At 41.9% G+C, this 19,941-nt stretch overlaps 1 protein-coding gene across 1 annotated transcript in view; it reads left to right on the top strand.

The window, feature by feature from the left end:
- Positions 1-19,941, top strand: part of VPS13D (vacuolar protein sorting 13 homolog D) — a 333,705-nt gene that overhangs the window by 219,862 nt on the left and 93,902 nt on the right. The window contains exons 66-67 of the mRNA XM_038746364.1: positions 12,312-12,444; positions 16,149-16,344. Of these exons, the coding sequence (XP_038602292.1) occupies positions 12,312-12,444; positions 16,149-16,344 (329 nt within the window). The remainder of the gene's footprint in view (positions 1-12,311; positions 12,445-16,148; positions 16,345-19,941) is intronic.

The following is a 19,941-nucleotide window of genomic DNA, read 5'->3' on the forward strand; positions in this document are numbered from 1 at the left end:
GGTCAGAATTTCAGTTCAGCAAACAGAAGGGTCTGTGTCATGGGTTAGCAAAGACACCAGGACAGTCTTAAAATTTAACCCTCTTTGTCTATGTTTAGGCTTTTGCGTACTGAGATAATCCAGGGTAATTTTGGGTAACTTTGTTTCTTAACTGAAAAGGAGTGTCTGCCTGTCCCTTGATAAAATGTGAACTGTGAAATAGTTACATGGTTTATGTTTTATAGTTGATATACTTTGAGCATTATATAAAAGAATTAAGACCATTGTCTTGGGCATATCATGACAATTAAAAAACCCCTAATATAACCATTTTCCCCGATGTATAGGTAATTATTGGAAATTTGGTGGTTAAATGCCCAGCCCCTGTACTTCATGTCCTCCTTTTTTAAAACTGGCCTTTGGGTGTGTTTTTTTTTCCCCGTTTTACTTATTAGCACTTTCCCAGAGAGTGGGATAAAAAGAGGAGAAGGGAGGAAATTAATTTTCTACCCTTCCCTGATGGAGAGTAGTTTCAATTAATGGTTAAAATGAAGACATTTGAAGTCCTTTTTGCTTTTCTTTTATGTATCCAGGCATTCGTGGTCTCTCTCTAAGCAGTTGTGTAAGCACTGGAGGTCAATAATAACACTTCCAGTGGTGTTTGCAGCACTTGTTGTTTCTACCTGTAAAATGTGTCTTTCATACCCACTTTTCCTACTGGAATCCTGATGCCCCTGAAAGCAGCTGAAAGAGGAAACTGCAGAGAGGGATATTGAAGAAATATTATTTGGTAAATAATTGACTTTTTGATGTATTTTTCATTGCAGAAAAAAAAATCTGGTATGATCTTTCTTTAGTCTTTGGATTCTGATTAACCAGTTTACTTGGTTTTTCTTTAGTTAGTTTCTAAATTTACAGAAAGCAAGAGCACCAGAGAATTTTGAATTTTAGACAAATCATTTTAGTGATATGAGGCAAATGGAAAAGCAAAGTTCTTATTTTAAAAGTGACTTACTGTAAAATGACTTGATTTCCCATGACCATACCCCTGGAATTTAAAATTACTGTGTGAAATTTGAGCTTCTCATATATAGTGAAAACAATCTGAAATAACTTTTTATTATGAAATAGAATTGAATGTAACCTTAATTATAGTCTTTACTGGATAATGTCGTAATTTCTAGCCAGATTCTTTAGCAGCCTATGGTTTAAAAATAGTTAGCATATCAGAACATTCAAACAGTGTTTTGCAAAATAAAAATTCTGCTTTTGCTCCATTCTGCAGCTGTTGATTGTTCAGTGATGCATATAAAAATGCCATATACTGTCACTCCAGTTTTCCTGTTTTGCTGTTGTAAGCTGTTTAACAAGGTGACAAAGACACCCAACCCATGTATTACTATTCAGAACAAAGATATTAGAGGAAATTTCTTTTCAGTTACTTGTGGTGGAAGAAATTCAAACTTAAGATTCTATTACACTGGCAAAATTCCTTTTGTAACCCATGCTAATTGAAGATTATCAAGGACCCCAAAAGCTGATATGACAGAACAGAGGGACACAGTGAATTTTTTTTTCACAATGTTCCAATATCCACTTGAATTTCAGTTTTATAAGATTGTGTATTTGGAGCCTGAACTAAATCTTGGCTCATTTGCAGTGTCTCCATTTGTATTGACAAAAGGATTATTTTTGGAAGGTGGGGTGTTGACACTCAGTGTGTGTGTGTGTCGGTTATGCAGTAGAATTGGCGTCTTGAAGTACTTTTGAGAGTCTTACCCCCTTGCTGAAGAGAAAATATAACTTCATAGGAATTAATGACTTTGGGCTGTGTCCAAATCTTAGAAGTGCGGCGTGTGCTGCAGCTTCCTTGAGAGGGGGGAAGAAATCCATTGTTTTTGCAAGGGCAGTGGCAGGGTTTCTAAAGGACATCTTGTACTTTGGAAATTTAAATAGACCCCAGGGTGAATTTACTTGCAGTCTGTAAGTATTTTGTGCCCGTAGAAATGCTACAATAAGCTAAATGGAATTGTGTTTTTGTGAGTTTTGGGTTCATGGTTTATCTCGGATTGAGATACTAGTAATAGCGGCATTTCTAAGCCCCTACAATGTGCCAAAATACTTTGCTAAACTCTGGGGTAGAGACAAGATAAACAGATCAGGCACGGTCCCTGTCCCATAGGGGACTCACAATCTAAGAGATAGGGAGGGCATTTTCCAGATGAGGAAACAGGGGCCCAGACAGGTTCAATGACATACCCAAGGTCACACAGCAGGACAGGGGCAGAGCTGGAACTACAACCTGGGTTTTCTGTCTCCTGGCTCAGGGTCGTTCCAACTGGCCACCCTGCCTCCACAAGCCCTTTATATCCTTTTTATATTCTCTTGTATTGCACTATCCCAAGCGCTTAGAATAGTGCTCTGAACACAGCGCTCAATAAATACCACTGATTGATTGATTAGAAGCAGGGTGGCTTAGTGGAAAGAGCTCGGGCTTGGAAGGCAGAGGATGTGGGGTTTTTAATCCTGGCTCTGCCAGTTGTCTGCCATGTTCATTCATTCATTCAATCGTATTTATTGAGCGCTTACTGTGTGCAGAGCACTGTACTAAGCGCTTGGGAAGTACAGGTTGGCAACATATAGAGACAGTCCCTACCCAACAGTGGGCTCACAGTCTAGAAGGGGGAGACAGAGAACAAAACAAAACATATTAACAAAATAAAATAAATAGAATATGTACAAGTAAAATAAATAAAGAGTAATAAATACGTACAAACATATATACATATATACAGGTGCTGTGGGGAAGGGAAGGAGGTAAAATCGTGGGTTCTAATCCCGGCTCCGCCGCTTATCAGCTGTTGACTCTGGTCAAGTCAGTCCGCTTCTCTGGGCCTCAGTACCTCATCTGTAAAATGGGGATAATAGTAATAATGATGATGGCATTTATTAAGCACTTACTATGTGCAAAGCACTGTTCTAAGCGCTGGGGAGGTTACAAGGTGATCAGGCTGTCCCACTGGGGGCTCACAGTCTTAATCCCCATTTTACAGAAGAGGTAACTGAGGCGCAGAGAATCCCTCAGTCACCTCATCCGTAAAATAGGGGTTAGGACTATGAGCCTCAGGGGGAGACAACCTAATTACCTTGTACTACCCCAGTGCTTAGTACAGTGCTTGGCACATGGTAAACACTTAACAAATACCATAAAATACCACTGATAAGTAACTCCTCCCATTTAACCTCTAGCATTACTTATCTCCTGTCTTCAGGAAGCAGTATGGAGTAGTGGGGAGAGCACAGGCCTGAAAGTCAGAAGGTCATGAGTTCTAATCCTGACTCTGCCACTTGTTGCTGTGTGACTTTGGACAAGTCACTTCACTTCCCTGTGTCTCAGTTACCTCAACTGTAAAATGGGGATTGAGACATGGTTTGTGTCCAACCTGTTTTGCTTGTATCCACCCCAGTGCTTAGTGCAGTGCTTGGCACATAATAAGTGCATAACAACTACCACAATTATTATTGTTATTTTGATAGGGTGCAGCACACTCATCAGTCCAGCTGGAAGGGGCATTGAGAAAGTGATTGAAAGGCAATAGAAATAATAAAAACAACAATAATAATAATAATTGTTACGCACTTATGCGCCAAGCCCTGGAGTAGATACAAGATAATCATGTTGGACACAATCCCTGTCTTACTTTGGGCTAACAGTCTAATTAGGAGGGAGAACAGGTATTGAAACCCCCATTTTACATCTAAGGAAACTGAGGCACAGAGAAGTGAAGCGACTTGCCCAAGATTGCACAGGAGGCAGTTAGTGGAGAGGTGATTAGAACCTAGGTCCTCTGACTCTCAGGTCCGTGCTCTTTCCACTAAGCCATGTTCATTCATTCATTCAATCATATTTACTGAGCACTTACTGTATGCGGAGCACTGTACTAAGCACTTGGGAAGTACAAGTCGGCAACATATAAAGACGGTCCCTACCCAACAGTGGGCTCACAGTCTAGAAGGGGGAGACATACAACAAAACAAAACATGTAGACAGGTGTCAAAACTGTCAGAGTAAATAGAATTCTAGCTATATGCACATCATTAATAAAATAGAGTAGTAAATATGTTGCTTCTACAACATGTGTGTATGTATGTGTCAACAGGGGAGAAGGACTCTACCTATTGGAATTATTCTTACTGGTCCTGGGCATATCCATTTGCCCTTTTGGCAGTGCTTTTCAACTTTTGCTTTGAGTATCACTTCTATCAGCATCATCAGTAGTTGAATGCTTGCCCTGAAATCTCTCTCTTCATTCCTCCCAAGCCAGCCTTCTTAATTGTTCCCTGTTCTCATCTCTCCCTTCTCCATCCCTTCGATCACACAGTTCCCCCTGCTTAGAACTCCCTCCCAAACATAATAATAATAATAATGACATTTATTAAGCGCTTACTATGTGCAAAGCACTGTTCTAAGCACTGGGAGGTTACAAGGAGATCAGGTTGTCCCTCGTGGGGCTCACAGTCTTAATCCCCATTATACAGATGAGGTAACTGAGGCACAGAGAAGTTAAGTGACTTACCCAAAGTCACACAGCTGACAATTGGCGGAGCTGGGAGTTGAACCCATGACCTCTGACTCCAAAGCCGATGCTCTTTCCACTGAGCTACGCTGCTTCTCTAACATGACAGATCAGAGGCCTCTCAAAAACCTACGTCCTCCAACAAATCTTCACCGGTTAATTTCCCAGCACCCTACGCCGTATAAGCCCATCAGCCCTAGCACTTATGAACACACTGATATCCCCGTCCTCAGTATGTAAGTTTATTCAGTTATTTATTTTGACCACTCAAGTCGTAAATATTTTTATGTGCGTCTCCTCCATTTGAAGGTAAGCTCCTTGTGGGCAAGGACCATGTCACTTCATTATCCTGTACTTCCCAAGTGCTCAACGTCTCCAGAATCTACCCCTTCCTTTCCATCCGAACTGCCGCCTCACCATTCATTCATTCATTCATTCAATCGTATTTATTGAGTGTTTACTGTGTGCAGAGCACTGTACTAAGCGCTTGGGAAGTACAAGTTGGCAACATATAGAGATGGTCCCTAATCAACAACAGGCTCACAGTCTAGAAGGGGGAGACAGACAACAAAACAAAACATGTAAACAGGCGTCAAAGTCGTCAGAACAAATAGAATTAAAGCTAAATGCACATCACTAACAAAATAAATAGAATAGTAAATATGTACAAGTAAAATAGAGTAATAAATCTGTACAAATATATATACAAGTGCTGTGGGGAGAGGAAGGAGGTAGGGCAGGGGGGATGGGGAGGAGGAGAGAAAAAAGGGGGCTCAGTCTGGAAAGCCCTCTTGGAGGAGGTGAGCTCTCAGTAGGGCTTTGCAGGGAGGAAGAAAGCTATCGTGAGTCCTAATAGGGATGCCGGCAACCCAGCCCTCTTCATCATCATCGTCATCATCATCATTAGAAATGGTGGTATTTAAGTGCTTACTATATGCCGAGCGCCAGTCCAAGCACTTATCCCCTCTCTACTGCTGCACTGCACTGGCCACTGACAGCATCGAATAAATACTGGGCTCTCCACACAGTAACCATTCAATAAATACCATTGATTTATTGACCCCTCTTTGCCAACTCCGGAGAGAAAGGGCGTGAGTCAGGATGCCCGAGTAGTATAAGGCCCTGCAATCAGGTCACGATTTCCCCTAGAGTTGTAGGTTTGATCCACTTCAAGTAGCTTCTTAATTGTTAGAGAAGCAGCGTGGCTTAGTGGAAAGAGCACAGGCTTGGGTGTCAGAGGACATGGGTTCTAATCCTGGCTCCGCTATTAGTCACTGTGTGATCTTAGGAAAGCCGCTTAACTTCTCTGTGCCTCAGTTATCTCATCTGAAAAATGGGGATTAAGACTGTGAGCCCCATGTGGGACAACCTGATTACCTTGTATCTACCCCAGTGCTTAGAACAATGCTTGGCACATAATACCATAATAATAATTATTATTATTAAAATATTATTTGCAGAAATTTGCAGGTCCTATAAAGCTGCTGAGCATGTTTCCCGGTGGACTCATGTTTCCAGGTGGACTCAGTGTTTAAAATCAAAATCCTGGATGTAAAGACTCCCAGTGTGTATACATAGAAACTTAGGGAAAGATCAGCCAAACACCAGACTCTCTGTTATTATAGTGGACAAATGATCTCCTCCCTCCCTCCTTCCCTCCTTCTCTCCCTCCTTCCCTCACCTTCCCTCCCTCCCTCCCTCCCTCCCTCCCTTCCTTCCTTCCTTCCTTCCTTCCTTCCTTCCTTCCTTCCTTCCTTCCTTCCTTCCTTCCTTCCTTCCTTCCTCTTCTCTCGAATTTATTGAGTGCTTAGTATGTGCAGAGAACTGTACTAAGCACTGGTGATAGTATAGCAGTGTTGACAGACACTTTCCCTGCTTACACCAAGCATACAATCTAGAGAGGGGTCAGACATTAATATAAATAAATAATCTATACTCTGTTATAGATATGTACCTGTGTTCTGGGATTGAGTGTGGGGCTGATATAAAATGCCTAAAGTTCACAGATCTAAGTGCAGAGATGATGTAGAAGGGAGAGGGACCTGGAGAAAAGAGGGCTTAATTGGGGAAAACCACTTGGAGAAGATGAACTCTGAAAGCTGAAAGACATGATAATGAGAACTGCAAGATGACACAGGTTTCAGGCTACTGGGACAGGGAGTGTGGTCATAATATCAACCTAAGTGAGAGACTGATGAGGAGGAGGATTGGATTTATGAGGAAAGATGAGAAATTCCATTGAGACGTGGAATTTGAGGCGTCCCGAACACAGGAGAATATGTGGGATTATATTTTAGGTGAGAAATCGGTACTGGAAAGGTAGATTTGGGACTCATCAGCATAGAAGTGGTGGCTGCAGCCATGTGAGTGGCTCAGCTTTCCAAGACCCTAAGTGTAAACTGAAAAGAAAGAGGGCTTAGAACAGAGTCTTGCGGGCTACCTTCAATTCAAGGATGAGAGAAGGAAGAGAAGCCAGCAAACAAAACCGAGAAGGAGCAGTCAGAGAGGTAGAAGGAGAAGCGGGTGAGTATCAGGCTGGCAAAACCTAGATCTGACAGTGTTTCAAGGAGGAGGGCGTGGTAGACAATGTCAGAGGTGTCCAGGATCCATTCATTCTTGATTGCTTAATCTCACGTCAGGAGGGGAAGGGGTGGGGAGGGATTTACTTACCTGTAAGGCTCATCTCATCAAATTCTCATCAAACAATACAGGTTCTGTTCCCGAGGTAGCTGTAACCCAGGTTATGCGTCTACTAGATTGTGGAGTAGATGAAAGGGCAGAGTTATAATGAGGGGGTGAATTTGTAGTGGCAGAATTCAGCCTGGTTTCTGGATGGTGCTTTGCCACTCCCCCCCCCCCCCCCAATCACCACCACTGGAAGGCCACTGGTGGCAGGAGATGAACCAGTGATGAACTGAAACCATACTTAGAGGGATATAGCAAGTCATTCATTACAGAAACCTAAGGGTTTTTTAAAGCAAACTGAAAAGCAAGTACCTCTCATACAACAGTGATTTACCTAAGGCACTTGGTCTGAGTACCTCATGGTATGTTGTGTTGTACTACCGTTAGTACTAACAGCGATGGTTAGAATTCACTAGTCTGTGGGTTTCTGTGGTTTGAGATTTCATCTCAGTGTTCTCTTTATTGGCCTGTCTATGTGCAATTTTGGAATCCTATCTGCTCCTGTGTATGTCTGTATTCAGGTCTGGCTTAGATCCCCAAATTAATAGTTATAGAAATTGAGCCCCAGAGAAGTTCAGCTTACCCAAGGGCACACCAAAAGTCAGTGGCTAAGTCAAAATTAGACCTCGTAGCTCCCAAGTCTTAGCTCTTGAGCTTTCCATTTGCTGTATTTCGTCCATAAAATTACCTCCTCACATCCATGTACCATGGGCATAAATTGAAAATGAATGTGGTTAATAGATTGTATCCATAGTAGGAGTGGTAGCAGTTATTTCTAGGTAGAACTTAGAGCATTAACACTGCGGGAGACTTTTCTGGCCCCACCATCATCCATTAGCGTGTAAGATCTTTGTGGGCTAGAAATGTGTCACATAACCTAATACTCTGTTTTCCCTGTCTCTATTTTATTTTAATGGCTGCCTCCCCCTCTAGCCTGTCAACTATCCTTATGGGCAGGGATAGTAACTCTACTAACTCTATCACATTGTACTTTCCCAAGCGCTCAGTACAGTGCTCTGCATGCGGCACTCAATAAATGCCTTTTATTGACTGATGTATTTTCCAAGCATTTCATGCACTTCACTGCACTGAATGGATGCTCAATAAATACTACTACCACCAGTACTTCAAAGGCCAAATGCTTTTTGCAAAGGTTCCAACTAGATAGGGGTGATGGCTTCTTGAACTGGATTCCTGGCCATGCTCATCCCAGATCTCGGACATGACCTGAGAATTGCTGGTCAGGGCTGAAAAGAGCCAAATTGGTAACTTTTTGGTAACAGTGGGGGGGCAAAGTACCATCCAGAAACCAGAAACTTTGGTAACAAAATGGTAGCTTTTTCACTCTCAGAAGCCAGTATCCTCCCAGGACCTCATGACTTTCAAGGTCAGGTCTTTTTCTGTCATTTCCACCAGGTCCAGGGTAACCGGACATACACATTGACCACAAAGTCAGTTAAATAGAAACTAGGGTCGGTATTCGAGCTCGTTGGAGGATATTGCAAAACCTGGCTTTAGAGGCTTACCTCTCTGATGAGAATAGTTACTAGTTTTTCTGAATTAAATACTATAGGCCATGTAATGGAAGACAGATTTGAAAAAAAAAATACCGATTGGAATTTTCAGAATTCATAATATGTGCCTTCTGAGAATAGAAGGTGACTTCATTCAGCACTCTTCAATCAATCAGCTGTATTGAGTGCTTACTGTCTGCAGAGCACTATACTAAGCACTTGAGAGAGTAAACTATAACAGAGTGGGGGGACCTTTTGCATAAGGAAAACAGCTACTTTAATAGTAATAATAATAATATTTAGTATGTGCTTAATATGTACTAAGCACTGGGATAAATGCAGGATAATCAGGCTGCGCACAGTCCCTGTCCCACATGGGGCTCACAGTCTAAGGAAGAGGGTAAATGTCCATTTTACAGATGAGGATATTGAGACACAGAGAAATTAAAAGACTTGTTCAGGGTCACACAGCAGGCAGGTGAAAGAGCTGGGATAAAAACGTAGGTCCTCTGACTGCCAGACCTGTGCTATTCCCACAAGGCCACGCTGCTTCTCTATTCTACCTCAAACAGTTTGACTTCTGGGGCAGTAAATATGCTACTTATTTGCTTTGATTATCCCCTCAGCCTACCTAGCAGTTAGCCTTGGCTGTAATCAAGAAACTTCAGAACAGACTGTTTTCACAGCAAAATTACTTTAAAAACCACTTTACAAACATGAATTTAAATTATCCTCCTCATTGCTAGCCAAATAAAAACCCACAGCATTCCTCAGGATTTTGTGTAAGAGTGTTTGTCTTGAAACTTTTCATAAAGGGGAGGGGAGTTTTGTATCAAAAAAAAAAAACCCAGCACATTTCAGTGAGTTTTTTTCAAAGGTTAGCCTTGGGTCATTGGCAGTTAACCACTTGTTTTGGTAGATCTGTCACAAGAAGGTTTAATTATGTATTTAGTATCTATCTCCTTTTATGCCTGAATGATGCTGATAACTACCTTGTGGTGTATTAACTGTCATTTTAAACCTTTTCAAATTGTCCCATGACAAAACACAGGTTCCTGTTCTTTCATCCTGCATTAACAGATGAAAAAATATCTCTTGGGTAAAGTGTGCATGTATAATAAAATCTTTCAGTGATTTGTGGCAAAACGTGTTCTAGTAGTTGAAGCAGTGGATATTGGGAAATCGGAGTTGATCCCAAATCCATCACTTCCCCAAGGTGATTTTGGACAAGCCTCAATTTCTTCTTTGATGAACAGAGATGTTATTATCAGTTTAGATCTCCAGCTGGGCACTGGGACTGCATTTTGAGACAAGGCAGCACAAAGCAAATTGGGAGTATTAATAGTAGTAATATTTGTTGAACTCCCATAGGGAGCAATGCACTTCATTAAGAACCTTGGGAAATACAAAATAAAGAAGTGACACATTCCCTTCCCCCTGGGAGTTTGCTCTCTAATGGAAGTGACAGGCATGGACATACATACAAAGACACTAGTCAAAATCAATAATTGAGTGAAAAACTGAATAAAAATACAAAAATGTGAGGGTTGGTGTAAGTAAATTTTTAAGTGTTAAAGTTAGTTGGCTGATGAGTTTGAGTGGCCCTTTGGTGCTGACAGTTGATGAGGAGTAGCTTGTAGGAGGACATGGGATTTTAGGAGGGGTTTGTAATTGGGGAGAACTGTGATCATGTCCAAAAGAGAACTCCTGGCTTCCCCATCACTGCAGACAGCACTGCCACCTTCTCTGTCTCACAAGCCCATAACGTTGGCATTATCCTCAACTCATCTCTCTCATTAACAAACATACTTAATCTGTCATCCTCTTCCATTTATTCTACCTTCATAACATTGCTAAAATCCACCCATTCCTCTCCTTCCAAACTGCTGCCATGTTGATCCAAGCACTTATCCCCTCCCGCCTTGACTGTTGCATCAGCCCACTTGATGATCCCCCCTGGCTCCTGTCTCTCCCCGCTCCAGTCCATACTTCAGTCTGCTTCCCAGATCTTTTCTACAAAACTGTTCAGTCCATGTCTTCCCACTCCTCAGGGTCCTCCAGTGGTTGCCCAACCACTCCCACATCAAACAGAAACTCCGTACCATTGGCTTTAAAGCATTCAACCACTTGTCCCCTCCTATCTTACCTCACTGATTTCCTAATGTTCTCTGCGCAACTTTCCTCTAATTTGTTCCTCTAATGCCAACCTACAGAGAAGGAGCATGGTCTAATGGTTTGAACATGTACCTAGAAGTCAGAAGGACCTGGGTTCTAATCCCTCTTCTGCCACTTGTCCATTGAGCGACCTTGGCAAGTCACTTAACTTCTCTGTGCCTGTTACCTCCTCTGTAAACTGAGGATTAAATTACTTGTTCTCCCTCCTACTGAGACACTGAACCCCATGTGGGACAGGGCCTGTGTTCAACCTAATTATGTTGAATCTACCACAGGACTTAGCATTTAGTAAGTGCTTAACAAATATTATTATCATTATCATTATTTTTAGACTAGAAAGTTTATGTCTGATGGCTTTGATTTTTGATCTGAAGTCATCAGGGGTTAGGGAGGGAGGTGAGGCAGTGGAACTTGGGGCTTCTGGAGGGAATTGAAGGGTTAGAAAAGTAGGTAAACTGACAGAAAATAGAAAATCCAAATTAATTAGGGGTATTAGAGACAGATACCTTCCTCTCCCCAAAAATCTTACCTTCTCCTCTGGAGGCACAGTGCCTGTTCCTCCTTTCCCACCAACATTGGCTCTTTCTCTGGTTGAAATTGGCCTTTTTTCCTCTCCTCAGTACCACCCCCACCCCCACAGCACTTGCGTGCATGTCCCTAGACTCAGCACCTTCCCCTATCCCCAATCTATTTTAATTTCTGTTTCCTTCCACCACTCCCCACCCAACTCCCCCACCATTAGATTGTAAGCTCTTGGGGGCTAGGATCATATCTACCAACTCTATTATACTGTATTTTCCTAAACACGAAGTGCAGTGCTCTGCACACAGGAAGTGCTCAATAAATACCATTTCCTGCTTCCTTGATTAGATAAAGCACATAAACTGATCCCGTTTTTTCTTGGATGGGGCAGGGAGCATTAGGTTGGAGATTCTTCAAGGACAAGCTGAGGTGCACCCAGCTCTGGTGAATCTCTTGAAGCCTGAGCCCAAATGAAGGTGACCTCAGTTTTCAAGAATCTCGGTAGCGTGGGCACTGTTGGGTTTTTGGCTTTGAGGAGTGTGTATGGATGTAGCTCAGGTTTTGGGTAGTTTAGGGCCAAATTCATCTGACTCTCCCTGGACTATAGCTGAACCATCTCTTGTAGTTTACAAGTTTTTGCTGTTTGAAAGGCAAAAATCATGCAAAACAAAAGGTAAATGAATCTATGCAAAAATAACTCATGTAATTGATAATTAAGGCTATCCAGATCTTTGGAATAAGATGTTTCCTACATTTAAATAGTGGGAGTCCTACCTGGGAGCCATGGAGGTGAATGAGTGAAAATTATAAATGTCCTTTTACTTAAAAGAAGCCTTCTTTTTTGTTTTGTTTCTTCTAGTTTGCGGGCACTTTATCAGATGGTTTAGGGAAGACCATGGATAACCGGCATCAAACTGAGCGAGAGTATATTCGATATCATGCCGCAACAAGTGGCGAGCACCTGGTAGCCGGGATCCATGGGCTAGCACACGGTAATTAATAATGTTTGGCACATCGGCTAGTTTTTCCACTACCATTTTACATTGACATGGGGAAAAAACAGGTTCCTAAAATTTGATGTTTTAAAACACCAGTAGAGGAGAAAACCTGTCTGCTATGTCTTTTGTATTGTATTCTCTCAAGCTGTTAGTACAGTGCTGTGCTAATAGCAAGTGCTCAATAAATACCATTGGTTGATTGATGCTAATGAAAATCTCGATCCGGTATTGTTTGTGTATCCTATAACTTTCCAAGCCATTTTGTTTTCTCCTCCAAAATTGAAATGTGGCAGAGAATGAGAACATTTAATTTACTTTCAAGATGTTCATGTTGCAATCCCTTCCTGTTCTCTGGCTACCATTGTCCAAATGTTTTACTCATAGTGTGTAATGAATTGCACACCCTCCTTGAATAATTTGAAGCCACGGCTTTGAGAGTGATTTATATTCTTCACTGATCACTCATTTTAAAGTTTTTGAAAAGTAGTTAGCTGGTTTTATTGCACGATAGCGTCTCAGTTCTGCATATGTATTCCTTATAATCTGAACCAGGCTCAGCCACTAGTGGGTATATCGGATGCCCCTCCTTGTTGAGTCCCCCTTACCATCCAGTTAAAAAGAAATCTATATTTCATCAGAAATCTTAGCAAGTAATGCAGTCCCATTTTTCAGGTTTAGGGATGAGTCATTTCTTCTGGTTGCCACAATAATTCTAATAGTTTGGATTAAGCGCTTAGAACAGTACTGGGCACATAGTAAGCACTTAACAAAAACCATAATTATTATATAATGCCTTTCCTTGGAGTTCAGAGTCCTTTCCTATCCATTACTGTCCCTGATTCTTCCAGCATGCCTTGAGAGGGAAAGCCTAGCAGCTGTTAGAGAGGTAGATGAAATCACTTAATTAGCACTAGAGCCATGTGTAGGTTCTGGCTCATCTACCTCCTAGTCTCTCTAACATGCTCTCCACTGGACCACGCTTCCTTCCTACCCATTCTCAGCCTCTTTTAATAACAACAGTAGTAATAATAATAGTAATTGTGGTATTTGTTAAATGCTTACTATGTGCCAGGCACTGTACTAAGTGCTGGGTGGATATTAAGAAATTGGATTGGACAAAGATCTTTTGATCCTTTGTATGAGTACCCAGGGAAAAGACATTACATAACTGGATGAAACTGATCCAGACTAAAAGAAGAGATCTTCTGAATTGTTAGTAAATTCTTAATGAAGGGGATTCCTTTTCCAATTTGTCTCACTGGAGGAACTGAAGAGCCCCAACAGTGTCCTGACACCAAGCCTGTTGAAGGGTAAACATTCTCAGTATGTCACTGAAGCATCTCCTGACCAACCACTTGGAGCTTATCCCCAGGCTGCTGCTGCCCTCACCCAGAAGCTTCCAGCAAATGCCTCTGTAATCTCAGAGCTTTGATGGCCTCTCTGCTTTTTCCTTTATGGCCCATGAAAGTAGCCCAATGGCTGCTGGTCATTGCTGATTCAGTCAAGATTTGAACCAGAAAAGTAGAAGCTAAAACCTCCCTAAATGAATCCTGAGTCCTTCCCTCTCTCTAGTTTTGATTTTAGTGTACTGCATATAGTCTTCTTAAGCATAGAGAGTAGTCTTTTAAGCAACACCCTCATTCAGTCAGTGAATGAAATGTAAGTGGAGTACTCTAATGGGAGGCGATGAGGTCGTAAGAAGGATGGGCTTGGGAGTCAGAAGGACCTAGGTTCTAATCCCAGCTCTGCCACTTGTCTGACGTGTGACCTTGAGCAAGTCACTCAACTTCTCTGGGCCTCAGTTACCTCATCTGGAAAATGGGGATTAAGACTTTGAGCCCCATGTGGGACATGATTTGTGTCCAACCTGATTAGCTTGCATCTACCCCAGTGCTTAGTACAATTCCATGACATGTAATAAGCACTTAATAAATACCATAAAAAGTACTCTATGTGACTGCAAACCAGAGATTTTATATTTGAGCTCTTTTTACAGGGATTGATGAGCATTTTTTACTTTTGACACTGGCACTAAAAGAAGGATATTTTGATTTTGTTGTTCTGACAAAGTAAACAGACTTTAGTTGTTGACAGATAAATTAGACTTTGCTAAACTGTGGGTTCGTTAGAGCACTTGGATACTTCTGAAGGCAGTGTTGCTTAGCAGCCTGACCCTTGGCAGACCTGCCTGATCCGCTTAAGCAAATCATTTTATCTCTATGTATCGGTGGGTTTAGTCATCTGTAAAGTGGGGTTAATAAACAGAATCTTCAGGCTGGAAGGGACCTCCAGAGACATTTAACCCCGCCTGTAGTTAGGAATGGACCTAAATCTTTCCGTCCAGATGGTTGGACGTTTGGTCCTTACACATTTCAAGGAAAGCTTTTTGGAGAGCCTATGTGAGGATTCTCAGACTTCACAATCAGGTCATTTTGTCCCTTGTCTAACTTACATTCCTCCTGCTGCAGTGTAAGTACATGCCTTAGAGTTTAGTGCTAGTCTCTCTCTCTCTCTCTCTCTCTCTCTCTCTCTCTCACACACACAGTTAAAAAAAGCCCCATCATTTGTTTAAAGAATGCTAAATGACTCCCCTGCTTTCACTTTTTTTTTCCACCTGAATAATTCTAGTACTCTAGCCCAAACTATTTTTTCAAACTTTAATCATTATTTTTTTTTTACTTCTATTGGGCATTCTCCAAGTTCTGCATATATGCGCTAAGTAATGGAATCAAGAACTGGGCCTGAATACCATTGAATATAGCTGGAGGATTGATTGCTTAATGGTGGTATCCTGTTCAGGGTCTGTTTATTCAACCCACTATCGTGTTTGCCTTTTAGCAATAGCACACTACATTTACAGTTCACATACAACATGCGGCTCACCCTGATCATGAGCTTATTTTGTGTGAACACGGATTCTTTATTTTGTAGTTGTGGGAGGATTAACTGCTGAATGAAAAACACTAAGATTTTTTTTTCTGTCTTACCTAAAATTGATATGCAGCCTCTTACTGTAGACAGATCTGGTATTCTGATGTGTTCTGCTCAGGTTTTTCACCATTAACTGAACTACACTTTTAATCCACATAGGTTTTGGAGGGTTTTTATGGTATTTGTTAGGTGTTCACTCCATGCTAGGCACTCTTAAGCACGGGGGTAGATACAAGCAAATCGGGCTGGACACGGTCCCTGGCCCACATGGGGCTCACAGTCTTAATCCTCATTTTCCAGATGAGGTAACTGAAGCACAGGGAAGTGAAGGGACTTGTCTCAAGTCACACAGCAGACAAGTGGAGGACTGGGATTAGAACCCAGGTCCTTCCGATTCCTGGGCCCGTGCTCTTTCCACTAGGCCACACTGCAGTGGGTGTATGAGAAAGAGACATTCCCTTCCATTGCATATCAGGATTATGCATTCAAAGTCGGCAAATAATTTAAAGTGACCTCTACTCTAAAAGCATTGTCAACTATAAAGAAACTGGGATCTAGAGGTCCTGAAAGTTGAGCAGAGGAAATCTATCTTATTTTAAGTGACATGTAAGTGCCTCATGGACAAGGAACGTGTCTACCAACTCTGTTATATTTTACTCTCCCCAACACTTAGTACAGTACCCCGTTCCCAGGAAATGCTCAATAAATACCTGTGATTGATTAGTTAAGGTTGGCCACACTACAACAGTCCTTGTTTTCCTTGCTAGGTATCATTGGTGGACTGACCAGTGTAATAACCTCAACGGTAGAAGGTGTGAAAACAGAAGGGGGAGTCAGCGGTTTTATATCAGGCCTTGGGAAAGGGCTGGTTGGCACAGTTACGAAGCCAGTTGCCGGTGCCTTGGATTTTGCATCAGAAACAGCTCAGGCCGTGAGAGACACTGCCACGCTCAGTGGCCCCAGGTAAGCGTGTTATTGTCTACAGTTTCTAGACCTGTTCTGTTTCTTGTTCCCAGAATCTACTGTGACATTTTTAGTCATTCTGCCTTCTGTTTTAATTGTACAGTTTTCCCTGATTTAAGCTTGACTTGAAAGCCTTTAACTAAAGTTAGCCTGTTTTCTAACAAGTAGGCAAAAATGAGGTTGGAGCGAGGCAAGTCAAGTGAAGTGGTGAGGTCATTTTTTTCATTGAACATTTCAGAAACAGAGCAGTATTCTGCCTCAGAGGAAAAGTTAGAGAAGTCATTAATGTATTTTGGAATATTCATGATGGATGTGTTTTAACTATTTCCCAACTACTTTCTATTTCCTGCATCTAATTGCGCCACACTTCCCACTCTAAGTGTCTGCCCTCACTGTTTGAAGGAGAAGCCATAAGACCAGTGAAGTGTGACTGAAGTTCAGGAATGGAAGGATTAGCATAGGTGGTGTTCCAGGTTCCCTGGCAATTTTAAAACTTATTTTGAATATTGCATGTCTGTCATTGAAAAAATCAGTTTACCTTTTATAATTCCAAATGAATTTATCAGTCTTAGAACGGGCACAGTTGAATTTAGCTTCATGCCCCAGGATGTAATAGATGTCCCAAGTTTTCAAGGTGTCCAAGGTGGAAAGGGTAACTGCTACTTTTTGCCCTGGGGCATCACTGAAAGCTTCTTGGGTTCAGTGGCGAGTAATGTAGGATGAGGTTTCCATGTCTCTCAATCCCTTATGGCTCAGGGTGGGACCTCAACTTCAAATGAAAGAGGCTCAGCTGAAAGGGACCTAAAATTCACTATACTTCAAATGCCCTCTATGGTAGAGTATCTTATAGATGAGTGATCTGTAAACTTTTGTGGGACACAGGCTGGCCTAGTGGAAAGATCATGGGATTGGGAGGAAGGAGACCCAGGTTTTCTCCTTGGTTCAGCACTTTCCATCATTTAATGCCTCCATGTCCCAGCTTCCTCATCCTTAAAATGGGGAATAAAATATCTCATTTCCCTCCCTCTTGGACAGCAAGTACCACGTGAGACAAGGACTCACAGTCTGTCCGGTCTGAGTATTTTGAAAGTCCTCGTTTGGACACTTCATCCTTCTGGAAGTGTGACCAAAGTTGCTAAGATCAGGCAGCTGGAGAATATGGTCCATGGAGACCTGGATGAGTAAAACTACTTCTGGTGTAACTCCATTCCTGAGTTCCTGTGACCAGGGACAAAAAACTTAGGGGTATATTTGAAAATCGGGGGACAGGTTGCAAGCCTTAAAAAACTCACAGCCTTTTGAGTGGGAACATGGAGTGGAAGAAGTTTCATATGCTTCTCTCTGTTTCACTAGACCAGGTTAACCCCCTTATCCCATCAGGTAAGCATCACATCATTACTGCTCACAGACTGCATCTGCGATAAACACATTAAGCGCTTAGTACAGTGCTCTGCACATAGTAAGCGCTCAATAAATACGATTGATGATGATGATAAAGGGATGGGGGTCCTACTCAACCCTTTCTCTCATGTGATAAAAGTTTGTCCTAAAGTCTGAATCCTGGCAATCTGTTCCAAGACTTGAGTCTCACTTCCTGGGTTCTTTTCCTAACTCCCCCTCTGTCTCACTGGTGGTTTGGGGCAAATTACCTCTTTGGACTTCAGTTTCCTCATCAGAAAGTAAGGGTGATAATTCATGCGATACCGTTTCTTTGGACTTTTGAATTATGGCCCCCTTGAGAAAATAGTGTCCTTGAATTGACCCCAGAAACAAAAACCTTCTTAAAGCTGTGATAATTTCTGGTTGTCAAGCCACCAGAAATTCTAATTCAAAACATTATTTAAATCAGTACTACTACCCCACTGCTACTTGCAAATTATCCTATAATAATAACTTTATTACCCTTCCCTAAAGCCCCCTTTTAAACCTCTCGCCTGTGGATCTGCAAATTATTATAAGGGTTAAGGAGAAACTCTTCAAACCAAATCCATTTCCCACACCCATTTTGCCTCAGGTCTGAGAGGAGAAAGATCAACTGAGGCCCCCAATCTGGGAATGCGAGAGGTAGTTTTTGCAAGTTGGGATTACTCCTTAATATGTTCAGCTCTGGATGTAGTAATGTTAAGTCTTAAACTAAAACCTGAGTGAGTTGTCGTGCCAGGAATATGTCAGTTCTACACTAAGTGTTTATACACCAATTTTAATTCATTTGAAAATGTGTTACGACATCCAGCAATTCAGGTAATAGGCAGGATTCAATTCTGCTTCTCAAGTGTTTTTCACATTTGCTAAGGAAAACCTCACCTTGATTCTAAAAGCAACAGGCTCTGAAGCTAAGATGACCTTAGATTTAAAATGACCCTCTAAAATCTGATGATTCCTAAAGGAGAAATAATTCATCTCTCTATTTACCTTTTCTCATCTCTTAATGCATCTGTCTCCTGTCTTTGTAACTTACTGTTGATTATCTCTCCCTTTACCTGGCTCCACTTCTGAGCCAGATAACAAATCACTTAAAGCTAAATGCCTAAAAGTCAGTTGCTTAATGTGCAGTGGTTGACAGCCCGGTCATTGAAAATTCCAAATAACAGCAGAGGAATCGGCTGACACTGTACACAAATTCTGAGAGCCTCCAAAAGCTGTCATAACCCCTTTCTATAGAACCTCATTACAGAAATGCCATAGCAAAGAAGTAACTGTGACTGCACCAAGAAGTTCATTATGATTCTGAATTACTTACTGATGGTATGGCCAGGGTGAGAAGCTGAGATTGCCTTTTTTGACCCATTCTCCATCAGCAGGGTAAAGCAGGGTTATATAGCTTCAGGTCTGTTCAACATAGTCTCTGTAATTGCCCTGAAGGATGCGGTAAGGAATCCGGTATCGGTTTTCCAGGACATTCACTACAGAAACAGTTATTCACTAGTTGCTCTAGGGGATATCTGTCCCCGAGAGACATACTCACAAGGTCGGGGGATTCTTGGACACTTCTTTTTAGTCGGCCCGGTCTACGGACTAACAATACATCTGATGAGAACATAGGTGCTCCAGGGAAACACTCGTGCATTCCGAGATCTCTTTCAACAACATGGGAACTAAACAATTTCTGGGAATTCTGCAATCTAGGCACTGCCCAACAATCCCCTGATAGACACAGGAGTAAAAAACTGAATAAAGAAGCCATGCATGTCCCTTGAGAGACAATTAGAATGGGGTCACCTTGTGACATTAAACTTCAGACTAAGCTGAGAGTGTACCAAGCTGTGGTGTTGCCTAGGCTTCTGTGAGGTTGGGAGATTGGACGTGTCACATCTGGCTTCTTCTCCAGTTATGTCAGCATCACACTTGTCATTTGAAACAAGATTAAAAACAAGGTCCTGAAATGGTTGGGCTCTCAGCCCTGAGAAAATGTTCACAGTGTTCATGGTTTTGTGGGACAGGAGATGTGCATAGAGTGGAGGGCAATTGATTGCCCAGGTATGTATGGAGAGCAGGGATGGGGAGACCTAAAGCAGAGTGGTCAGAGAAGTGCTTTAAACTTACACTGAAGCCCAATCTCACACAGTACAGCATGCTAGAATTTGGGGGAGACAACAA

This window comes from Tachyglossus aculeatus, chromosome 5 (assembly GCF_015852505.1).
Source record: "Tachyglossus aculeatus isolate mTacAcu1 chromosome 5, mTacAcu1.pri, whole genome shotgun sequence".
Lineage (NCBI taxonomy): Eukaryota > Metazoa > Chordata > Mammalia > Monotremata > Tachyglossidae > Tachyglossus > Tachyglossus aculeatus.